Source organism: Bidens hawaiensis, unplaced genomic scaffold, assembly GCF_021521415.1.
Source record: "Bidens hawaiensis isolate Kalapana, Puna unplaced genomic scaffold, B.hawaiensis_p1.1 tig00002553_1, whole genome shotgun sequence".
NCBI lineage: Eukaryota > Viridiplantae > Streptophyta > Magnoliopsida > Asterales > Asteraceae > Bidens > Bidens hawaiensis.
Window position 1 is genome coordinate 1,196,104 of NW_027491139.1, and position 16,984 is coordinate 1,213,087.

The 16,984-nt window shown below is 36.1% G+C and overlaps 2 protein-coding genes and 1 non-coding gene across 3 annotated transcripts; 1 reads left to right on the forward strand and 2 right to left on the reverse strand.

Annotated features, from left to right (window-relative positions):
* Positions 1–7,251: 7,251 nt before the first annotated feature.
* On the reverse strand, positions 7,252–10,909 carry LOC143620246 (uncharacterized). Its single transcript, XM_077091969.1, has 3 exons — positions 9,583–10,909; positions 8,217–9,152; positions 7,252–7,628 (listed from the first exon to the last, which is right to left on the reverse strand). The coding sequence occupies exons 1-3, from the start codon at positions 10,907–10,909 to the stop codon at positions 7,252–7,254; spliced, it is 2,640 nt and encodes an 879-aa protein (XP_076948084.1).
* A 2,518-nt stretch (positions 10,910–13,427) lies between these two features.
* On the forward strand, positions 13,428–15,308 carry LOC143620247 (uncharacterized). The gene has a single exon (XM_077091970.1). It carries the CDS (start codon positions 13,428–13,430, stop codon positions 15,306–15,308), a length of 1,881 nt encoding a protein of 626 aa, XP_076948085.1.
* Positions 15,309–16,491: 1,183 nt separating this feature from the next.
* TRNAG-UCC (transfer RNA glycine (anticodon UCC)) lies at positions 16,492–16,563 on the reverse strand. The gene has a single exon. It is a non-coding gene; the product is annotated as a tRNA-Gly (tRNA).
* Positions 16,564–16,984: the final 421 nt, after the last annotated feature.

Sequence of the window (16,984 nt, forward strand, 5' to 3'; positions counted from 1 at the left end):
ACCACTGCGTTTTACCACCACCACCTACCGTCCGCTACCACCATCCACTTAATAAGTGTTGTGTTTTAATTGATGTTTGCTAAAAAAAATAAAGAAAAAAACAATTTTCATGTTGGCACGCCACGTAAGCTGACACATCAGTTGAGTAAAATAACAAAATATTATAAACAAAGCCACGTTAGTGTCTCAGTTAACGGAGTTAGCCTTCATTTAACGAGAGAGTGATAAAAACAAATAGGTTGAAAGTTGGGAGTAGTGAGAGACAAAGTGAAAGTTGAGAGTGTTATCTACCAATGATAGAAAATTGAGAGTATTATAAACCAATAGGCCTATTCCAAAAGAACAATAAATATACATAAAAATTCTTAAGGTGATTGTTTCATACTGTTTTAACACTTATAATATGTTATAAAGACCTTTTGACGTATTTTTAGACTTCTAATGAATTATTTTCATAATTATAGGTAAACAAACGCAAGTTGAGAGAAAACAGACTCAACAAAAAATTATTATTTTCATACGAATTCAAAATTGATGTTGTGGGATTGATATAACTAAAATCATACAGCTCTTGAGACTTTATAGATCTGGTCGTCAACACATTACACTTAGTTTAATTAGCATGCATCATGGTCTTAGACCAATCCAATCCAAGTAGAATAAAGTGTTCACCCTTTTATTGTTTAAATTAGGAGCTAGCGTTCAAGGAAATGCCTTCACAAGTAACCTATGTTTGAAATCAGCTAAGTTCATGTGATTCCCCTTTCAACTATTTAAAACTTTTTAGGGGACATGGAATACATACTCCTAAATGCTTTTATAAATTATTTTGGTGTATTATTAGCCAAGACCGATTTAGCTGCCTTAAACAATCCCTGACTTTGTATTACAATCATTAACTTTGAAAGTGGGATATATGAGTAATTATATCTGGGGTCTTCCCCACAAACAGTGGGCCTACATCATGAGACGACCACCCGCTGAATGATAAAATGTATATCTTGTGACATACATACGCACCGTTTATAACTTATGTTGGGCAAACATAAGTGTAATTTGACCCATAATAATAATAAGGGGTATGGGTAAGGAGCATTATTTTAGATGTTCACCAGTTGTGGACAAATGTTTGATTGTGAACTTGTTTAATATGCACCATATTTATTTTGTGTCATGTGTCTTAAACTCATGTTCTCACCAACATATTGTAGACGTATTTTGGGTATGTATTTTCAGGTATAACTCGGGAGTGATGCACTTAGGCACGATGCAAAACGAAGTTACAACTAAAAATGAAGATAGAAGAATTAATAGATTAGATTCATGAATAATTCGTTTGGTTGTAAACTTTGTATTTCCTTTTCCGTTTGTTTTATTTGGGACCAACACTTAGTATTGTAATAATTTTAATATTTTCCGTTGCGTTTGGTTGATACCGGTCGTCAGAACTAACACCCCCCCCCCCTCGGGCTGTGACATCAAACAATTCACTATTTTTGAGAGAGAAAAATTAACATTTTTATCTCACCAAGATTGTTATCAACCTTTATGGGCTCGTTCTAGAAGATCATATTGTTTCGGGCTCTCCATATACCCCATATTGCCACCATGATAATCGATCTCACCATCTGCCTCTTGTGTGGGGGGTTTTGTTACACCATTTGCCAATGTTTTTCTACGCCACTGAGGACACATAGCAACTAGTGAACAGATGATCAATTTACTTCCCCTCTAACTTACAACACATACAGATACTCGGACCATACAACACCTTCCTTTTTTTTTGATAAATCATAGCACGTCGAGAGATGATTAGGAAGAGCATGCCAAATAATAATGTTCACCTTCATAGGCTTCCAGTAATTTCATTCTAGAATTATGTCACGAGGTAAAGACTCAGCTCTATATAACTATTTTTTCATCAAGGGCAACGAATAACATACGAGTCATCACCTCTCCAAACCCATCTATTTTCTTCTTTGCCATATCTAAAACAAATGAATTGCTTAATTAATTTTACTAAAATCTATAAATTAAAGTTGAGAAAATTATATAACTTATTTGTATATCCTTTGGGCGGATGGCTTGTTGGTGATCTACAAAATATTTCCTCTTTAAAACCTTCATTTTGTGGCTCCTAATTTTATAATGATAATAAACAACTATTAAGATTAATGTTTTGATACTAACGAACATAGCTAACAGGTTTATTGATATATGTTCTTTGTTCAACCTTGATAGTTGATACCAAAGACGTGTTTGTTTCGCTAACCATGTATATATAGATGATAAATATGTGTGAATACTTTCTCTAATCTTTGGTGCATTGGCATGTAACTAGCTAGCAGACCTTTATATAAACACTAAGACGTAGACGACCTCAAATTGGATCTCTAGTCAACCTAATACGTATTAACTTTTCACATAAGTTGATTTCCTTTCAGTTTTCATGTCCACATTCGTGTTAAAAATTGTGTGGGGTCAATGAGTTTTCACATAAGTTAACCATTTGTCACATTAAACCTTTTTAAAGACTTTCAAGTCTTGACAATTTGTATTTACTAGATATTGTTTTTCATCATATCCTTTTACAAATCCAATTTATATGTTTCAGACAAATTCATCCAACTTTCATGTATGTGTGTACAAAATTACGTGGAGCATAGAGAGCATATAAAACTAATTAACAAGTAGAAAACTTATTCTATTAAAAGACTTCACAAGTCTTTTATCTTATAAAATTATATGTGATATAAATTAAAATTAACAACTTGTTATTTATCTAAGTTTCTTGTTTAATTAAACTTATTCTATTAAAAGACTCACAAGTCTTTACCTTATAAAATTATATGTGATATAAATTAAAATACTCAACTTGTTTGTTTAGTAAAAACTTATTCTATTAAAAGACTCACAAGTCTTTACCTTAAAAAGTTATATGTGATATAAATTAAAATAAACAACTTGTTATTTATCGAAGTTTCTTGTTTAGTTAAACTTAATTATATCAAAAGACTCACAAGTCTTTACCTTATAAAATTATATATATGATATATAAATTAAAATACACAACTTGTTACTTACGTCAAGTTTCTTATTTAGTTAAAACTTATTTTATTAAAAGACTCACAAGTCTTTGCCTTATAAAATTATATGTGATATAAATTAAAATAAACAACTTGTTATTTATGTAAGTTTCTTGTTTAGTAAAACTTATTATATTAAAAGACTCACAAGTCTTTATCTTATAAAATTTTAGGTAAGGTTAAAATACAAAGTATAATAAAAATTAGAAGGATGATAAAAATTAGAAGGGTGATAAAAAAATCTAATTCATTAATCTTAAATTTAGTTAATAGTGATTAATTTAATAATAAAAATTGATGAAAAATGCATTAAGTTAATAACCCACTTACTCCATCATTTTAAAACGTTTATAATTTTTTCATACGACATTTTTTTAGAATTTTTTTTATCATAATAATAAGCATTTTTTTATGTTTAATATGAATATCATATTTTTATATAAAAATAAAAAAAATTTGTGGGTTTTTTATATTGTGTTAGTTGGTTTTCCATTGTGCTTTTTTAATTATGTTTTTCTATACATTGTGTTATAGATTTGGTCATTGTGTCTTTTTGTTCGTCATTATGTCTTTGTGCTCAACATTTGTCTTTCGACTTATTGTGTTTTAGTCACTGTGCTCAACATTCACTTAATTTGAGAAAAATAGTATTATGTTCATTGTGTATTGATGTGCGCAAAGTGGTATATAAATATCCAACAAATAATGACCAAGCACAACGAGTAATAAAAACCTAGAATACCCTAAATCAAACCACTAGCAACAGGCAAGTGAACCTATCGGGTGTAGAATAGCTATGGGAAGACCGGGAATATCGAACCCTAGAGACACTAATTTAAATAACGATACTAGTTCTAAAAGCTACTTTAAAGTCATAATTAAGAAAATATATATTTTTAGATTTTTATTTATTTTATTTTAAAAGCTAATAATTAATTAAACTAAATACTTAATGAAATTAAAGTAAACTAGAAAATTAAATTACCGAATAAAAACTTTAGCAAATTCAAATGAGAGCAAGAGTTACCTAGGCATGGAATCCGAATTTTGACGACTCGGGCTTTTATCGGTTACGGGAAAATGCTACGAGAACCGGGAGTCTAAAGGTATGAAGCTCTAGGAAACTTAATGGATCCTTAATCACTCTCAAGGTGTCACCTAAAAAGAAATCTTAGAGATCATGTAAAAACACCGGCTTATTGGTTCACCTGTCAGTTCACCAGCTATGATTAATAACCCTACAAAAACAGCTAACCCGTCGGTTTCACTATCTCAATGCACCTAAGTACACGGGGTGGTTTTTGAACAATTTAAAGGACACGGGTAAACAGTGAAATTAAGGCAAAAATAGGCAAACTTCCTGTCAGATAATTTAACCTAAAACCATAACAACGCAGACAAACACGACTACTTATCACCCGTCGGATATCTAAGGAGGTAAGAATATAAACTTCTAATAATATGCCAAAAAATCAGTTTCTATGGTAAATGAACTCAATAAACCATAAACAAGTTGCAGACACACAGTAAACAACCCTAACATGCAACCTATAATTGAAAAACAATCAATAAAGTAACGTGTGAAACATTCATTTAAACACAAATTAAAAATAAATACGCATGAGACACATCCAATAAATATATTCAAGACTTTTAATTAATCAAAATTCCAAAAACAAAACCCGAAAACCGACAAGTCTAAAGCAATCAACAAAACATCATCACAAGCCTAGATAACTAAAAGTATTTAGCCAACAATCATGTTCAAAACAATAAAATATACAAGTTCAATAATAAAGTTCATAATAAAGATAATAAAATCAAACCAATCTTAAATTAGATGTGAACCCTTAATTGCTTCCTTCTCTCTTTGTCTTGCTTAGATGAACAGTAGGCTCAAAAAAAAAAATCTTGTCAAAATTCTGCTTGTTGCGGCTTGACCTCCAAGACTACCACCAACAAAAATTAATAATAATACTCTTGTACTGCTCTTTTTTTCACCCACGTTGAAAAACAATAACAATAATGTATTGTTGACTAACGGCGGCCCCCACAAGAATATTATAAAGTGTTTCATCTCCGCTGTCCCTCTCGTCCACACAATAGAAAGGAGTAATAATTGTTTTTTCTATGCAGCTTGCGGCTCCCACGTTAATGACCACACGTAGGTTTTTTAACAACAATAATAATAATGTATGGCAGCCGTTGCTTTGTGTCACTCTTTCTTCCAAAAACCCACGTAGGGTTTAACAAAATATAATAATGATCTTCTATTCTGCTTTTTTGATGGCCTTACGTAGGGTTTTATATTTTTTGTTGTCTCAAGCCAATTATTGCTTTCATATTCCAGTCCAGCCCATCTAACTACTGCATCAAATAAAATATTATTTAATTTTTAGCCCATGTCAACTGAGTTTTGTTGAGATTGTCCACAAATCAAATTATTATAATTCTTTTTTTTTCTTTTATTAAAAATTTTAAAGAAGAACTTAAGCTTAGTTAAAATACTCAAATTAGCTCATTGTCTCACGAAACCTTAAAACTTACGTACGAACCAATTAATGATAATATTCAATAAAAACCTGATTCGAAAGTATCTAAAAGTATAGGAAATATGTATAGTAATATGTATATAATTTAGACCACATCAAATATCCCCACACTTAAACTTTTTTTCGTCCTCGTAAAGTATATAATGCAATGGAATCATAATTCAAAATCGATCTTTAAAACATATAGGTTATCTTTTAAGCATAGATAAACGCAAAAACCGCGATTGCCGATATTGTTGTCCACTTAAACCCAGCCACCAGCCTATCAAGCCCCCAATTGCATTAAGCGTTTTAAAGTTCAAAAGCTACGACTACACGTACCCCATCTCAGACAAAGAGAGCTATAAGAAATAGAGTCGAAGCAGACTGGTTCGACAAATCACCATAAGCCAAGGACTTGTTGATGGTACTAATTAGATGCACTCGGTGGAATTTGATGGATGAATGGTCATGTGAAGGTCGTACGAGCTATTCCTAAATATTATTGGACTTTGTCCTATAAATTCATAATTTGATATTTATTGACTAAGAACCTTCGAGCCCCAATAGTGTATCCTCAGAATCACTATCCCCTTGGTAACACGTAAACTCTAAGTCCCGTCTAGTATGTGCATCTTTGGCCTCTTTCACTAACTTTGAGAATGCTTCTTTGGCATTTTACAATACATAACTTTCTCTCTTCATTTGCTTTTTGGACCAATCATTGGAATACACTTTCAAAACATTTTTTTTTCTATATATTTTTTTCTTTTTTTTATATCACCCTAAATATATAACAATTTTCTAAGCTCGTAAAAAGATGGACATGTGGTGGTGTGCTGGTTTGAGTGCATCTAAGTCTTACCATCTCAAAGTTTTTAGATTATGGTAATCCTCCCTAAGCATCGAAATTCGGTTTCACCGTTTTTCAAATTATTAGATATATAAAATATGCTAAAGCGGACTATCAAAGCTAGTTGGGCCTACCGACACATCCCAAATTAAGTGCGCCATCTTTTATTTAATCTCATATATAATAGTAGTTTTAAAAGATCAACCTTAAACAGAAATATCATTTTCCATTATGCGCAAAATAAATTTTCGGGACATTTTTTTCTTTTTTTTTTTGTTTTTTTTATATAACTCTTTTTTTTCGTTTTTTTATTTATCTATTTTTTTTGAATTTTTTTAATAAAAATCTTAAAAACGTCAGTTTCCCATCCCCACACTTAAATTTCACATTGTCCTCAATGGGAGACAAGAAAAAGACAAAAATAAAGCAAAAATAAAAAAAAAAATAAAACAAAGCATAAATAAAATGGAATAGACTCCCCTGGTAATATGACAATGATCTGCATATGTCATGTTCCAATAAAGCGACCGTATAACATATCATTCTTGGCCGCAGCTTTTGGGTACCCTCTACAATCACATAAGCTTCGAACGCCCCCGTCCGAATGAAGATTGAGTACGAACAAAAGTATCCAAACCTGCAAAAGAAATCTCAAATCACCCAAAGCAGACATCAAACAGACTCTAAAAAACTTAAAACTGACTCAAAATACAAAAATAAAAGACAACAAATAAAAATTATACAAACTCTACACTCGGGTATTTCCCGAGTCCTATCCCTATCAAACAATCAAAGTAGGGATGTCGAGGAGAAATACATCTTCCTCGACCGAATCAGCCGGCCCACCAATATAATGCTTTAACCTATGGCCGTTCACTTTCCACGCTCTCCCCTCATGATCAACCAACTCAACTGCACCGTGCGGGAATGCCGCCTTCACCGTATACAGACCAACCCATCTCGATCTAAGTTTACCTGGAAATAACTTCAAACGGGAATTATAAACCAACACCCGATCCCCACACTTGAACCCTTTCACCTTCCTCAACTTCCGATCATGCAACGCCTTCGTACGCTCCTTATAACTCCATGATCTCGCATACGCCTCATCTCTCAGCTCCTCTACCTCATGAATTTGGAGATACCGGTTTTTCGCAGCTTGGGTTAGGTCAAGATTAACGGATCTCAACGCCTAATATGCTCTATACTCTAACTCCACCGGTAAATGACACGCTTTCCCGTAAACCATCCTAAAGGGTGTGGTCCCAATAGGCGTTTTAAATTCTGTGCGGAAAGCCCAAAGTGCATCATCCAACTTGTCGGATCAGTCCTTTCGGTTCTTGCCGACAGTTTTCTCTAAAATTCGTTTAACGCCTCGGTTTGCATTCTCCACTTGCCCGCTCGTCTGTGGAATATAGGCAGTGGACAACCGATGGGTGACCCCATACCGTGCCAATGCCTTCTCCATCTGGGCATTGCAGAAGTGTGTGCCCCTATCGCTGATCAAGGCCTTGGGAGTACCAAACCGACAGAACAACCTCTTCAAGAATCCCACTACAACTCGGGCATCATTAGAGGGCAAGGCTTGAGCCTCAACCCACTTGGAAATGTAGTCGATAGCCACGAGAATATATCGGTTCCCTCGAGAAGAAGGGAAAGGACCCATGAAATCAATGCCCCAAACGTCGAAAATCTCACAAACCTGAATAGGGTTTTGAGGCATCTCATTACGGGATGAGATGTTACCAGTGCGCTGACACGCGTCACACTGTCTGACAAACTCGTGTGAGTCTTTGAATATCGATGGCCAATAAAAGCCGGAATCAAGAACTTTCCTAGCGGTGGAAGATGAACCATGGTGGCCTCCAGTTAAACCCTCATGACAATGCCTAAGAATCTCACGGCCCTCTTCTCTACTCACACACCTTCTCAACACTTGATCGGCACCTACACGAAACAAATACGGCGAATCCCATATGTAGTGGTTGGCGTCTGCGAAGAACTTCCTCCTCTGCTGATAACTCATGCCTTTAACCACTACTCCTTCGGCCAGATAATTCGCAATGTCGGAGAACCATGGAAGACCCTCCTCTTCAGCACTCACGTATAAAACTGGCTCTCTCTCAAACCTCACTCTCACCATCATCAACGACTCGTGGGGAAACTTATCCCCGATGGCATCCTCTCTAATCTCCTCTCTCTTCGGATCCTTCAGACGTGATAAGTGATCCGCAGCTACATTCTCCGCTCCCTTTTTATCTCTAATCTCAATATCGAACTCGGAAAGTAAGAGAATCCATCGTATTAGGCGAGGCTTGGCATCTTTCTTGGCGAACAGGTACCGCAATGCCGCATGATCAGTATAAACGATGGTTTTGGACAACACGAGATAAGAACGAAATTTGTCGAACGCAAAAACCACTGCTAGAAGCTCCTTCTTAGTAGTCGTGTAATTCTCCTGAGCATCATTGAGGGTCTTACTCGCGTAATAGATAGGATGGAAGTGCTTGTCATTCCGCTGACCTAAAACAGCCCCGACTGCAAAATCACTAGAGTCACGCATGATCTCGAAGGGTAAGCTCCAGTCGGGTGCTACTAAGATAGGGGCGTTAACCAACTGCCCCTTGAGAAACTCAAACGCCTTCAGGCAATCAGCATCAAATTCGAATGCGATGTCCTTCTCTAGAAGACGAGTCATGGGCCGGGTGATCTTAGAAAAATCTCTAATGAACCTACGATAAAAACCTTCATGCCCGAGAAAACTACGAACGGATTTCACACTAGTCGGTGGAGGAAGTCTACTGATAGTGTCGATTTTAGCTCTGTCTACCTCAATACCGTCTCGCGAAATCTTGTGCCCGAGCACAATGCCTTCAGTCACCATAAAGTGGCACTTCTCCCAGTTCAACATTAACTTAGTCTCTATGCACCGCTTCATCATCCTCTCAAGATTAGAAAGACATTGATCGAATGAAAACCTCCATGGAACGCTGGAAAGTGGCCGGAGCATTACACAACCCGAAAGGCATACGTTTGTACGCGAAGGTACCGTATGGGCATGTAAAAGTAGTCTTTTCCTGATCCTCATGTGCGACTGGGATCTGGAAATAACCTGAAAATCCATCAAGAAAATAGTAAAAATGTCTCCCCGACAGACGCTCCAACATCTGATCGATGAACGGAAGAGGAAAATGGTCTTTCCTAGTAGCGTCGTTAAGCCTCCTATAGTCTATGCACACCCTCCAACCTGTGACTGTCCTAGTTGGAATAAGCTCATTACGTTCGTTAGTGACAACTGTCATCCCTCCCTTTTTAGGGACGACCTGAACGGGACTCACCCATGAAGAATCGGAGATGGGATAGATCAGGCCTGCGTCGAGGAGTTTGATAACCTCCTTCTTGACTACCTCCGACATGTTAGGGTTGAGCCTCCTTTGAGGTTGGATTACAGGCTTGTACTCATCCTCCATGAGTATCCTGTGCGTGCTAAAGTTCGGGCTGATGCCCTGAATATCCATGAGTTTCCACGCAATAGCCTGTTTGTGTGCCTTGAGCACATCAACCAACCTTAATTTCTCATCATCCGTCAACTGAGAAGAAATGATGACGGGTAGATCGGCGTCACCGTCCAAGAAAGCGTACTCCAAATGAGGAGGTAGCTCTTTAAGCTCGAGGGACGGTGACGCCTCAATCGATGGCCTCTCCTTCGGTCCCTCGGTGCTATCAGCAACCGTGAACACCTCGGGGTATTCAGGAGGTGAGCTAACAAGAATGCTCAGGTCGTGCTCCGGGGGAACATCAACCTCGTCCTCCTGATTGAGCAAATCTGCTCTAGAGATGTAGTCAAGACATCGCTCGAACTGAGATATGAACGTGTCAAGAAAGTAAACGGAATCGTCCTGACTACTGGAGTTTCTCATCGATTTAACGACATCGAATGTGACGTTCTCCTCCCCTATACGAAGTGTAATTTTGCCGTCGAAGACGTCAATAAGCGCCTTAGCAGTAAGCAGGAAGGGTCGTCCCAAAATGAGTGGGACCTGATCGTCAGCCTCCATGTCAAGAATAACAAAATCCACGGGGAAAACGAATTTATCAACTTTAACGAGTACGTTTTCCACAATTCCCCGCGGATATTTGACCGAACGGTCGGCCAATGATAAACTCATGCGCGTCGGAACCGGCTCGCCAAGGTCTAGCTTTTTATAGAGAGAATATGGCATCAGATTTATGCTAGCACATAAATCGGCCAACGCGTAGCTCTCAGTTGAGCTGCCAAACAAACACGGAATCGTGAAGTGTCCCGGGTCTGCTAATTTCTCTGGCAGCTTGTTCTGGACTACCGTAGAGCATCCTTCATTTAGACATAATGTCGAAAGTCCCTCCAGCTTCTTCTTATTCGAAAGAAGATCTTTCAAGAATTTGGCATATTTAGGCATATGCTGGAGTGCCTAGACAAACGGAAGATGGATTTTTAGTTGTTTAAACTTGTCCAATAAATGTCCATATTCCTGCGCATACTTCTGCCGCAGAAGACGAGCTGGATACGGAACTCGAGTAAGATCGACTTCGGGACTCTTCTTATCTTCAATCTTCTTTTCAATAGCTTTCTCTGTGGGAGACTCACCGTCTGACGCGGTACTTGTTGGGACTCGCCTCTCGTGCGTCCTCACAGGAGTCTCCATCTCTATCTCCTCGTCCACCGGTTCTTCATCATTTGCCGGTGAATGCTTTCGATCACCTCCTCTGCCCCTACGGGTGGTCACCGCCTTCAACGGTGCCTTCGGATTAAGCTCAGTGCTTCCCTGAAATGCTCCGACCTGTTTATTAGGTAGCATCTGCTTCATCATCTCATCCACCTTTCGAGACATCTCCAAAAATGACGATTGCTGGTTTTTCAATAGGGTGTCGTGCTCAGCTAGTCTCTGCTGTGTGTTACTATCTCTGTCAATAAGGTGAGAAAGCATGGTGGATTGCTTAGTTAGAAGCTCCTTAAGATCCGGATCCATGCCGCTACTCTTCCCCGCACTCGAACTTCCTGCTGCCTCTGGGTCACTAACCTGCTCATTGTGTATTACGTTTCAGGTCATTGTGTTATATGTATTCACCATTGTGTCTTACGTTTCAGGTCATTGTGTTATATGTATTCACCATTGTGTTTTACGTTTCAGGTCATTGTGTTATTATATGTATTCACCATTGTGTTTTATGTTTCATGTCATTGTGTTATATGTATTCACCATTGTATTTTACGTTTCAGGTTATTGTGTTATATGTATTCATCATTGTGTTTTATTTTTCAGATCATTGTGTTATATATATTCGTCATTGTGTTTTATGTGTTAGATAATTTGTTGGTATTTTTTATTATATTTACATATTATTATTACACAACGGTGTTATTAATACTTAAAAAAAACACAATGATGAGTTGAAAGACACAATGACAAACAGAAAAACACAATGACGAAAAAGACACAATGGTAAGCAAAAAGACACAATGACGTAATTTTTGTTTTAATTTTTATTCAACAAAATTATACTCATATTAAAGATAAAAAAAGTTTGTTTTTATAGTGAACTTTTTTTTTTAAATATCATATGAAAAGGTTATAGACATTTTAAAATGATGGAGGAACTACATGTAACTTACATGTGGAAAAAGAAAATATGTACTGTTATTTTTATATCATTTATTCTATGGTCACCATTTGACATATGTCAATTAATTATGACTTCTCACCCTTTTTATTTTTGTTGTCATTTGTATTTGTAGAATAACCCATAAAATTATATTTGATATCTATACCATATATAATGCATGAAACATGGGCAAATTAAGACACCTATATTTTAAGTAATTCATAACTTGTAAAGCTTAAGGTACACATTTTATAATATGTAAGATAGGGACAAACTTGTTCATTAGAAAATATACATGAAAAAAGTTACAACATTGCCCCCTCATCTTTACTCAACTTTTGTAAATTTAAAAAATTATTACAACTTTGAACCTTCATCTTTACCTATGTATTATTTTTTATTTTAATTGTAACCAACTTCCCACCAACGATTTTCCAACGGCCGTAACTTTTTCATACGTTAATACATTTTTTTTAAAAATTACACCATAAAAACGAGCATTTTATTGTCTTTAATTTGGGTATGGTATTGCTATAGTTTTTTTCAATTAAAAATATTAACATGTTACATATAGGCGTTCACAATTCAGTTTTAACGGTTTCTAAGTTAAATAGTGAGCTAAACCGTTGGTTTGATTTTTTTTTTCATTGAAAACGAAAACTAAAGCGTCAAAAATTTAAATTGAATCGTTACTAATGGTTTGGTTTCACGCATTGAAATTCAATAATAAGTTTACAGCCCGGTCCGGTTTTATATGGCCTAATTTTGGTATAAACCGAACAGTTTTCTATGGTTTGAACATTCATAAACCAGCTAATCAAAAGTAGCGACTGGTTTAAACGTTTTCAAGATTTCAAACTAACTTTAAATATCCGTAATTGTTACATGATTACTAGGGTTTTGGTTTCCAGCAGCATCGGGCACCCGTCTAATAAATTAAAATAAACAACTTGTTATTTATCTCAAGTTTCTTTAGTTAAACTTATTATATTGAAAAACTCACAAGTCTTTACCTTGTAAATTATGTGATATAGATTTAAGATAAACAACTTGTTATTTATCTCAAGTTTCTTGTTTAGTTTAGACTTCGAGTTCTCTAGTGTTTAATTATTCGTTACAATTCCTCTCAACCCGTGACAATCATAAACCCTAGCCTTCTGATACTACGCATCAGGTACCAATCTTCCTCTATGAATCCTGTAATTGCCTCTGTGCGTAATCCATTCTCTCTTCGCTGATCGCCAATTAGGTCTTCGTTTGTTGTAATGCACTGTCCGAAATATGGACATTTAGGTCAATGTTAAGCGAAATCAAATGACGATATTGAGTTATTTACAGAGTTTATGGCCGTTTTCTAATGTTAGAAATGATGATTTACGAGTATCTGATCGATTAGTGAGTCGATTGGATATACCGGAAGACACGAAACGGTTTGTGTTTGCGTTTCGTGAGCCGGAATCACAGGCGGTGGTTTATGTACTCTGTGCTCAGAATTTGTCCGAGAGATCGGCTGTTGATGCTGATCGTGTTGTTAGATGTGTTAAGCCGGATGCAGTTGTGGCTCAGTTTAAAGAAATGGAGTTTAACGATGATGTTCGGTTGGTAGGTGATGATGAACATTTGATTCCTACTTCATCGTTAGAAGTACTTAAGATGTGTTTTCTTCATAAGATTGGTAAAGATGAGTATGAAAATGTGGCTGGGAGTTTAGTGTTGAAGGAGATTTTTGGTGTTGGATTTAATGGACATTTTTCAGCTGCGAAACGAGCTGCTGAAGAAGTCGGTTCTTCGTTTTTGTTGCTTGAATCGCCTTTTGTGAGTATAGGAGATCAAACTCAGAATCCGTCAACTGAGGTTGAAACTGGTAACAATTCTCATGGTTTTGGTTTGCAGCTTAATAGCTTGATGCCACAAAAAGTAAGTTCGGTAGTTTCATCAGGTTCAAGTAGATTTCTCGTTTCAGATGATTTCCTTTATTCTCAGACCTTGAAGCTGTTAACGTCTCATTTGATTCAATTAAGTTTAGATCAAGATACGCGTTGTGTAAACATTAAACCTCAAGATGATTATGAGGCCCCGCAATATGCGTGGTCTGTTTATCCTTTACTTGAAGATTTGCACAATATGTTTATAGAAATACCTTCGATTGGACAAGCTTTAGCTTATGCACAAAAAATGCTTCATGATGTCAGCAAAGGCAACAATATTGATACTCAAATGCTTTCAGAAGTTTATGTGTTCAGAATTGCAGTTGAGGGATTGAGAATTGCTCTTAATAATGCCGGTCGAATGGCTCTAAAAAATGGAAGTCACTCATCTAATGTTGACTTTTCTACTCTACCTGATGAAGAAAAGTCACATGCACTTCTTGCAAATGCTCTTCGTAGTCAAACAAAGAAGTTTAACTCAATAGTTGCGGTTTTAGATGCCAGTACTTTATCTGGATTAAGAAAACATTGGAATACTGTTGTTCCTTCTGAGATCATGAACGCGGTTGAGGAGCTGGTTGATGAGTCAGCAAAGGACGGTGAAGCTGAAACCAACAATCATAGTGGTAAAAAAAGAAAACTGAAAGATAAACCGGTAGTGGCGGTTGGTGCAGGCGCAACAGCTGTAATCGGTGCCTCGTCTCTTTCAAAAGTGGTTCCAGCATCCGCCTTTGCAAAAGCCGTTACATTCAAAGTTCCATTTTCTTTAAAACTAATAATGACACAAACGCAAAAGCTCGTGACTTTATCGATTAGCAAGATTCTTGGCCCGACCAAAATAATAGCCCCGAGTATGGTAAAGTCCGGACTAAATGCCACATCATCAATGAAAGCAGCTGCTTCTGCAGAGAAGATTAGAACTGTGGTTCACAGTGTTATTGCATCTGTTGAAAAAACGAGTCTTTCGGCAATGCGATCGGCTTTTTATGAAATAATGAGGAAAAGACAGGTTCGTCCAATTGGGGTTCTTCCATGGGCTACATTCGGGTGCAGTGTGGCTACTTGCAGTGGTTTGCTTGTGTTTGGTGATGGTATTGAATGTGTTGTTGAATCGGTTCCATCTGCACCGTCAATTGCGTGTTTGGGTCGTGGGGTTGAAAGTTTGCAGCAGGCTTCACATGCGGTTGAACAAAGTGAAATCTCGAGGGTACAAAAGTCTATCGAGTTGCTTTTCGACAGGTTTAAAAAATGGAAACTTGCCCCATGATGTAAGGTTGTTTTGTTTCCTTTATTTTTCATTTTCATTATATGAAAATACGCGTATGTTTAGAACAAAGTTTGGTGATTTCTTGTGTAGATGGGAATTATAATAGAATAATAGATAGCACTTTGTTATGGTAAAATGGTTTTGTATATTTCTTGAATAGGTTTTTAATAGCTTGTTAAAAACGGATTAATTCGTTGCAACCTTTACTCATAAAGTGGATTTTATCGTAAGATAGTTAGTAACTGGTAAGAGGTGATTCTGTGATTATTATTATGATTATTAAACTCTAGTGATTGCTCATTTGGTCAATAAAAAAGAATATTTAATTTGTAACAAAGGTAATGCTTAAATTGCAGGCCAGCAATATGCACATTTCATTTGATTATAATTTGTGTGAATGTTTGTCTTGATATATATTTGTTTACAATAAACTGTTGAAACACTTTTGGTCAAGTTTGTATGGAATTTGGATTAAAAAGATACGGTTTGCATCTGTATGTTTGTTATTGGTTCGGTATGTATAGTTATTGGATGAACAGAACAGCATGAGCTGCACCAGTTTCTTGTGTGCTTCCATCTTTTCATTACAGTTTTGTCACATATAAAAGTGTTCATTACAGACTGAATTTACTCGAAAACACTGGTTTTGACGTGGCAAGTTATATGGCAAACAATTGGTACTTGATGTTAGCAACCTCATTGTTTCTTAATCTGATAAAGGTACTTTGCAAAGTAATTTTTGTGTTAAAATTAATACTTAAATTATTAGAAGGTTGATTTTTTAACATTTCACGTTTCAAGTTAAGGACCAAACTTAATATTGATTGGGGACTGGATCTGGTTCAGTGTATGAATTTGTCACATCAGTTCCTTATACACAATTATTCACTTAGTTTATAAAAGAACCAAAAATATAACTAAGGGCCGAACGAGGTAAATAATTGTGTATGAAGAAGACTCAACACTGACCTAAGTACAGTCTCTAATGTTGTTTTCTTACCTATCTAAAACTTCGACAATTTCAAGGAATCATTCGTGAGTGTATGAATTTGGGTTCAACAATAAACAAAAATTTTGAAAGAAAATTCATAGGTTGAAGGAGACGAGATTTTGTTAGTCTATTTTACATGTAGTTGGGCAAAATAATGATTTTGTTTACAATAAAATTAAAATTAAAATAAAATGCGTTTGCCGGGAGTCGAACCCGGGTCTATTGCTTGGAAGGCAATTATCCTAACCGTTGGACTACAAACGCTAGTTGTTGTTATCATTACATCTTAACGTCCATCTTCAATACATATGCTATATCACGTTTATTATTGGCTTGATAACAGGCCAGTACGGTGTGAGTCGGATCAGGCCATCAGTTGTATATTCTCAGCACAGCACTTGTGATTTTGATAGTTCTAAGAGACAAACAAGTGTGACATATGAGTGTTAATCCACCGCTTTCATATAAAAGATATCATATATTAGTTAAAAAGGATGCTCTCAAAACTTTCTACTTTATATATGAATTCGTAAAATAATCTTATTATAAACCCAATTCCATACACCCTAATTCGTGGTTCAAGATGTTATAAAAACTTGGGTTGGAGATATACGGTGTATAAAAATAGTGATTACGATGAATAGTTGGTTATTGTGTTAGTGACAATTTTAGTATTGCCAATATA

Coding starts and splice junctions, on each gene's coding strand:
- LOC143620247 (XM_077091970.1), top strand. CDS start 13,428: ATGACGATATTGAGTTATTTACAGAGTTTATGGCCGTTTTCTAATGTT.
- LOC143620246 (XM_077091969.1), bottom strand. CDS start 10,909: ATGCCTAAATATGCCAAATTCTTGAAAGATCTTCTTTCGAATAAGAAG. Junction 9,153..9,582: donor TTTTCTTGATGGATTTTCAG/GTTATTTCCAGA, acceptor CTCGTCTTCTAG/AGAAGGACATCGCATTCGAA. Junction 7,629..8,216: donor TGACGCGTGTCAGCGCACTG/GTAACATCTCAT, acceptor ACCTAACCCAAG/CTGCGAAAAACCGGTATCTC.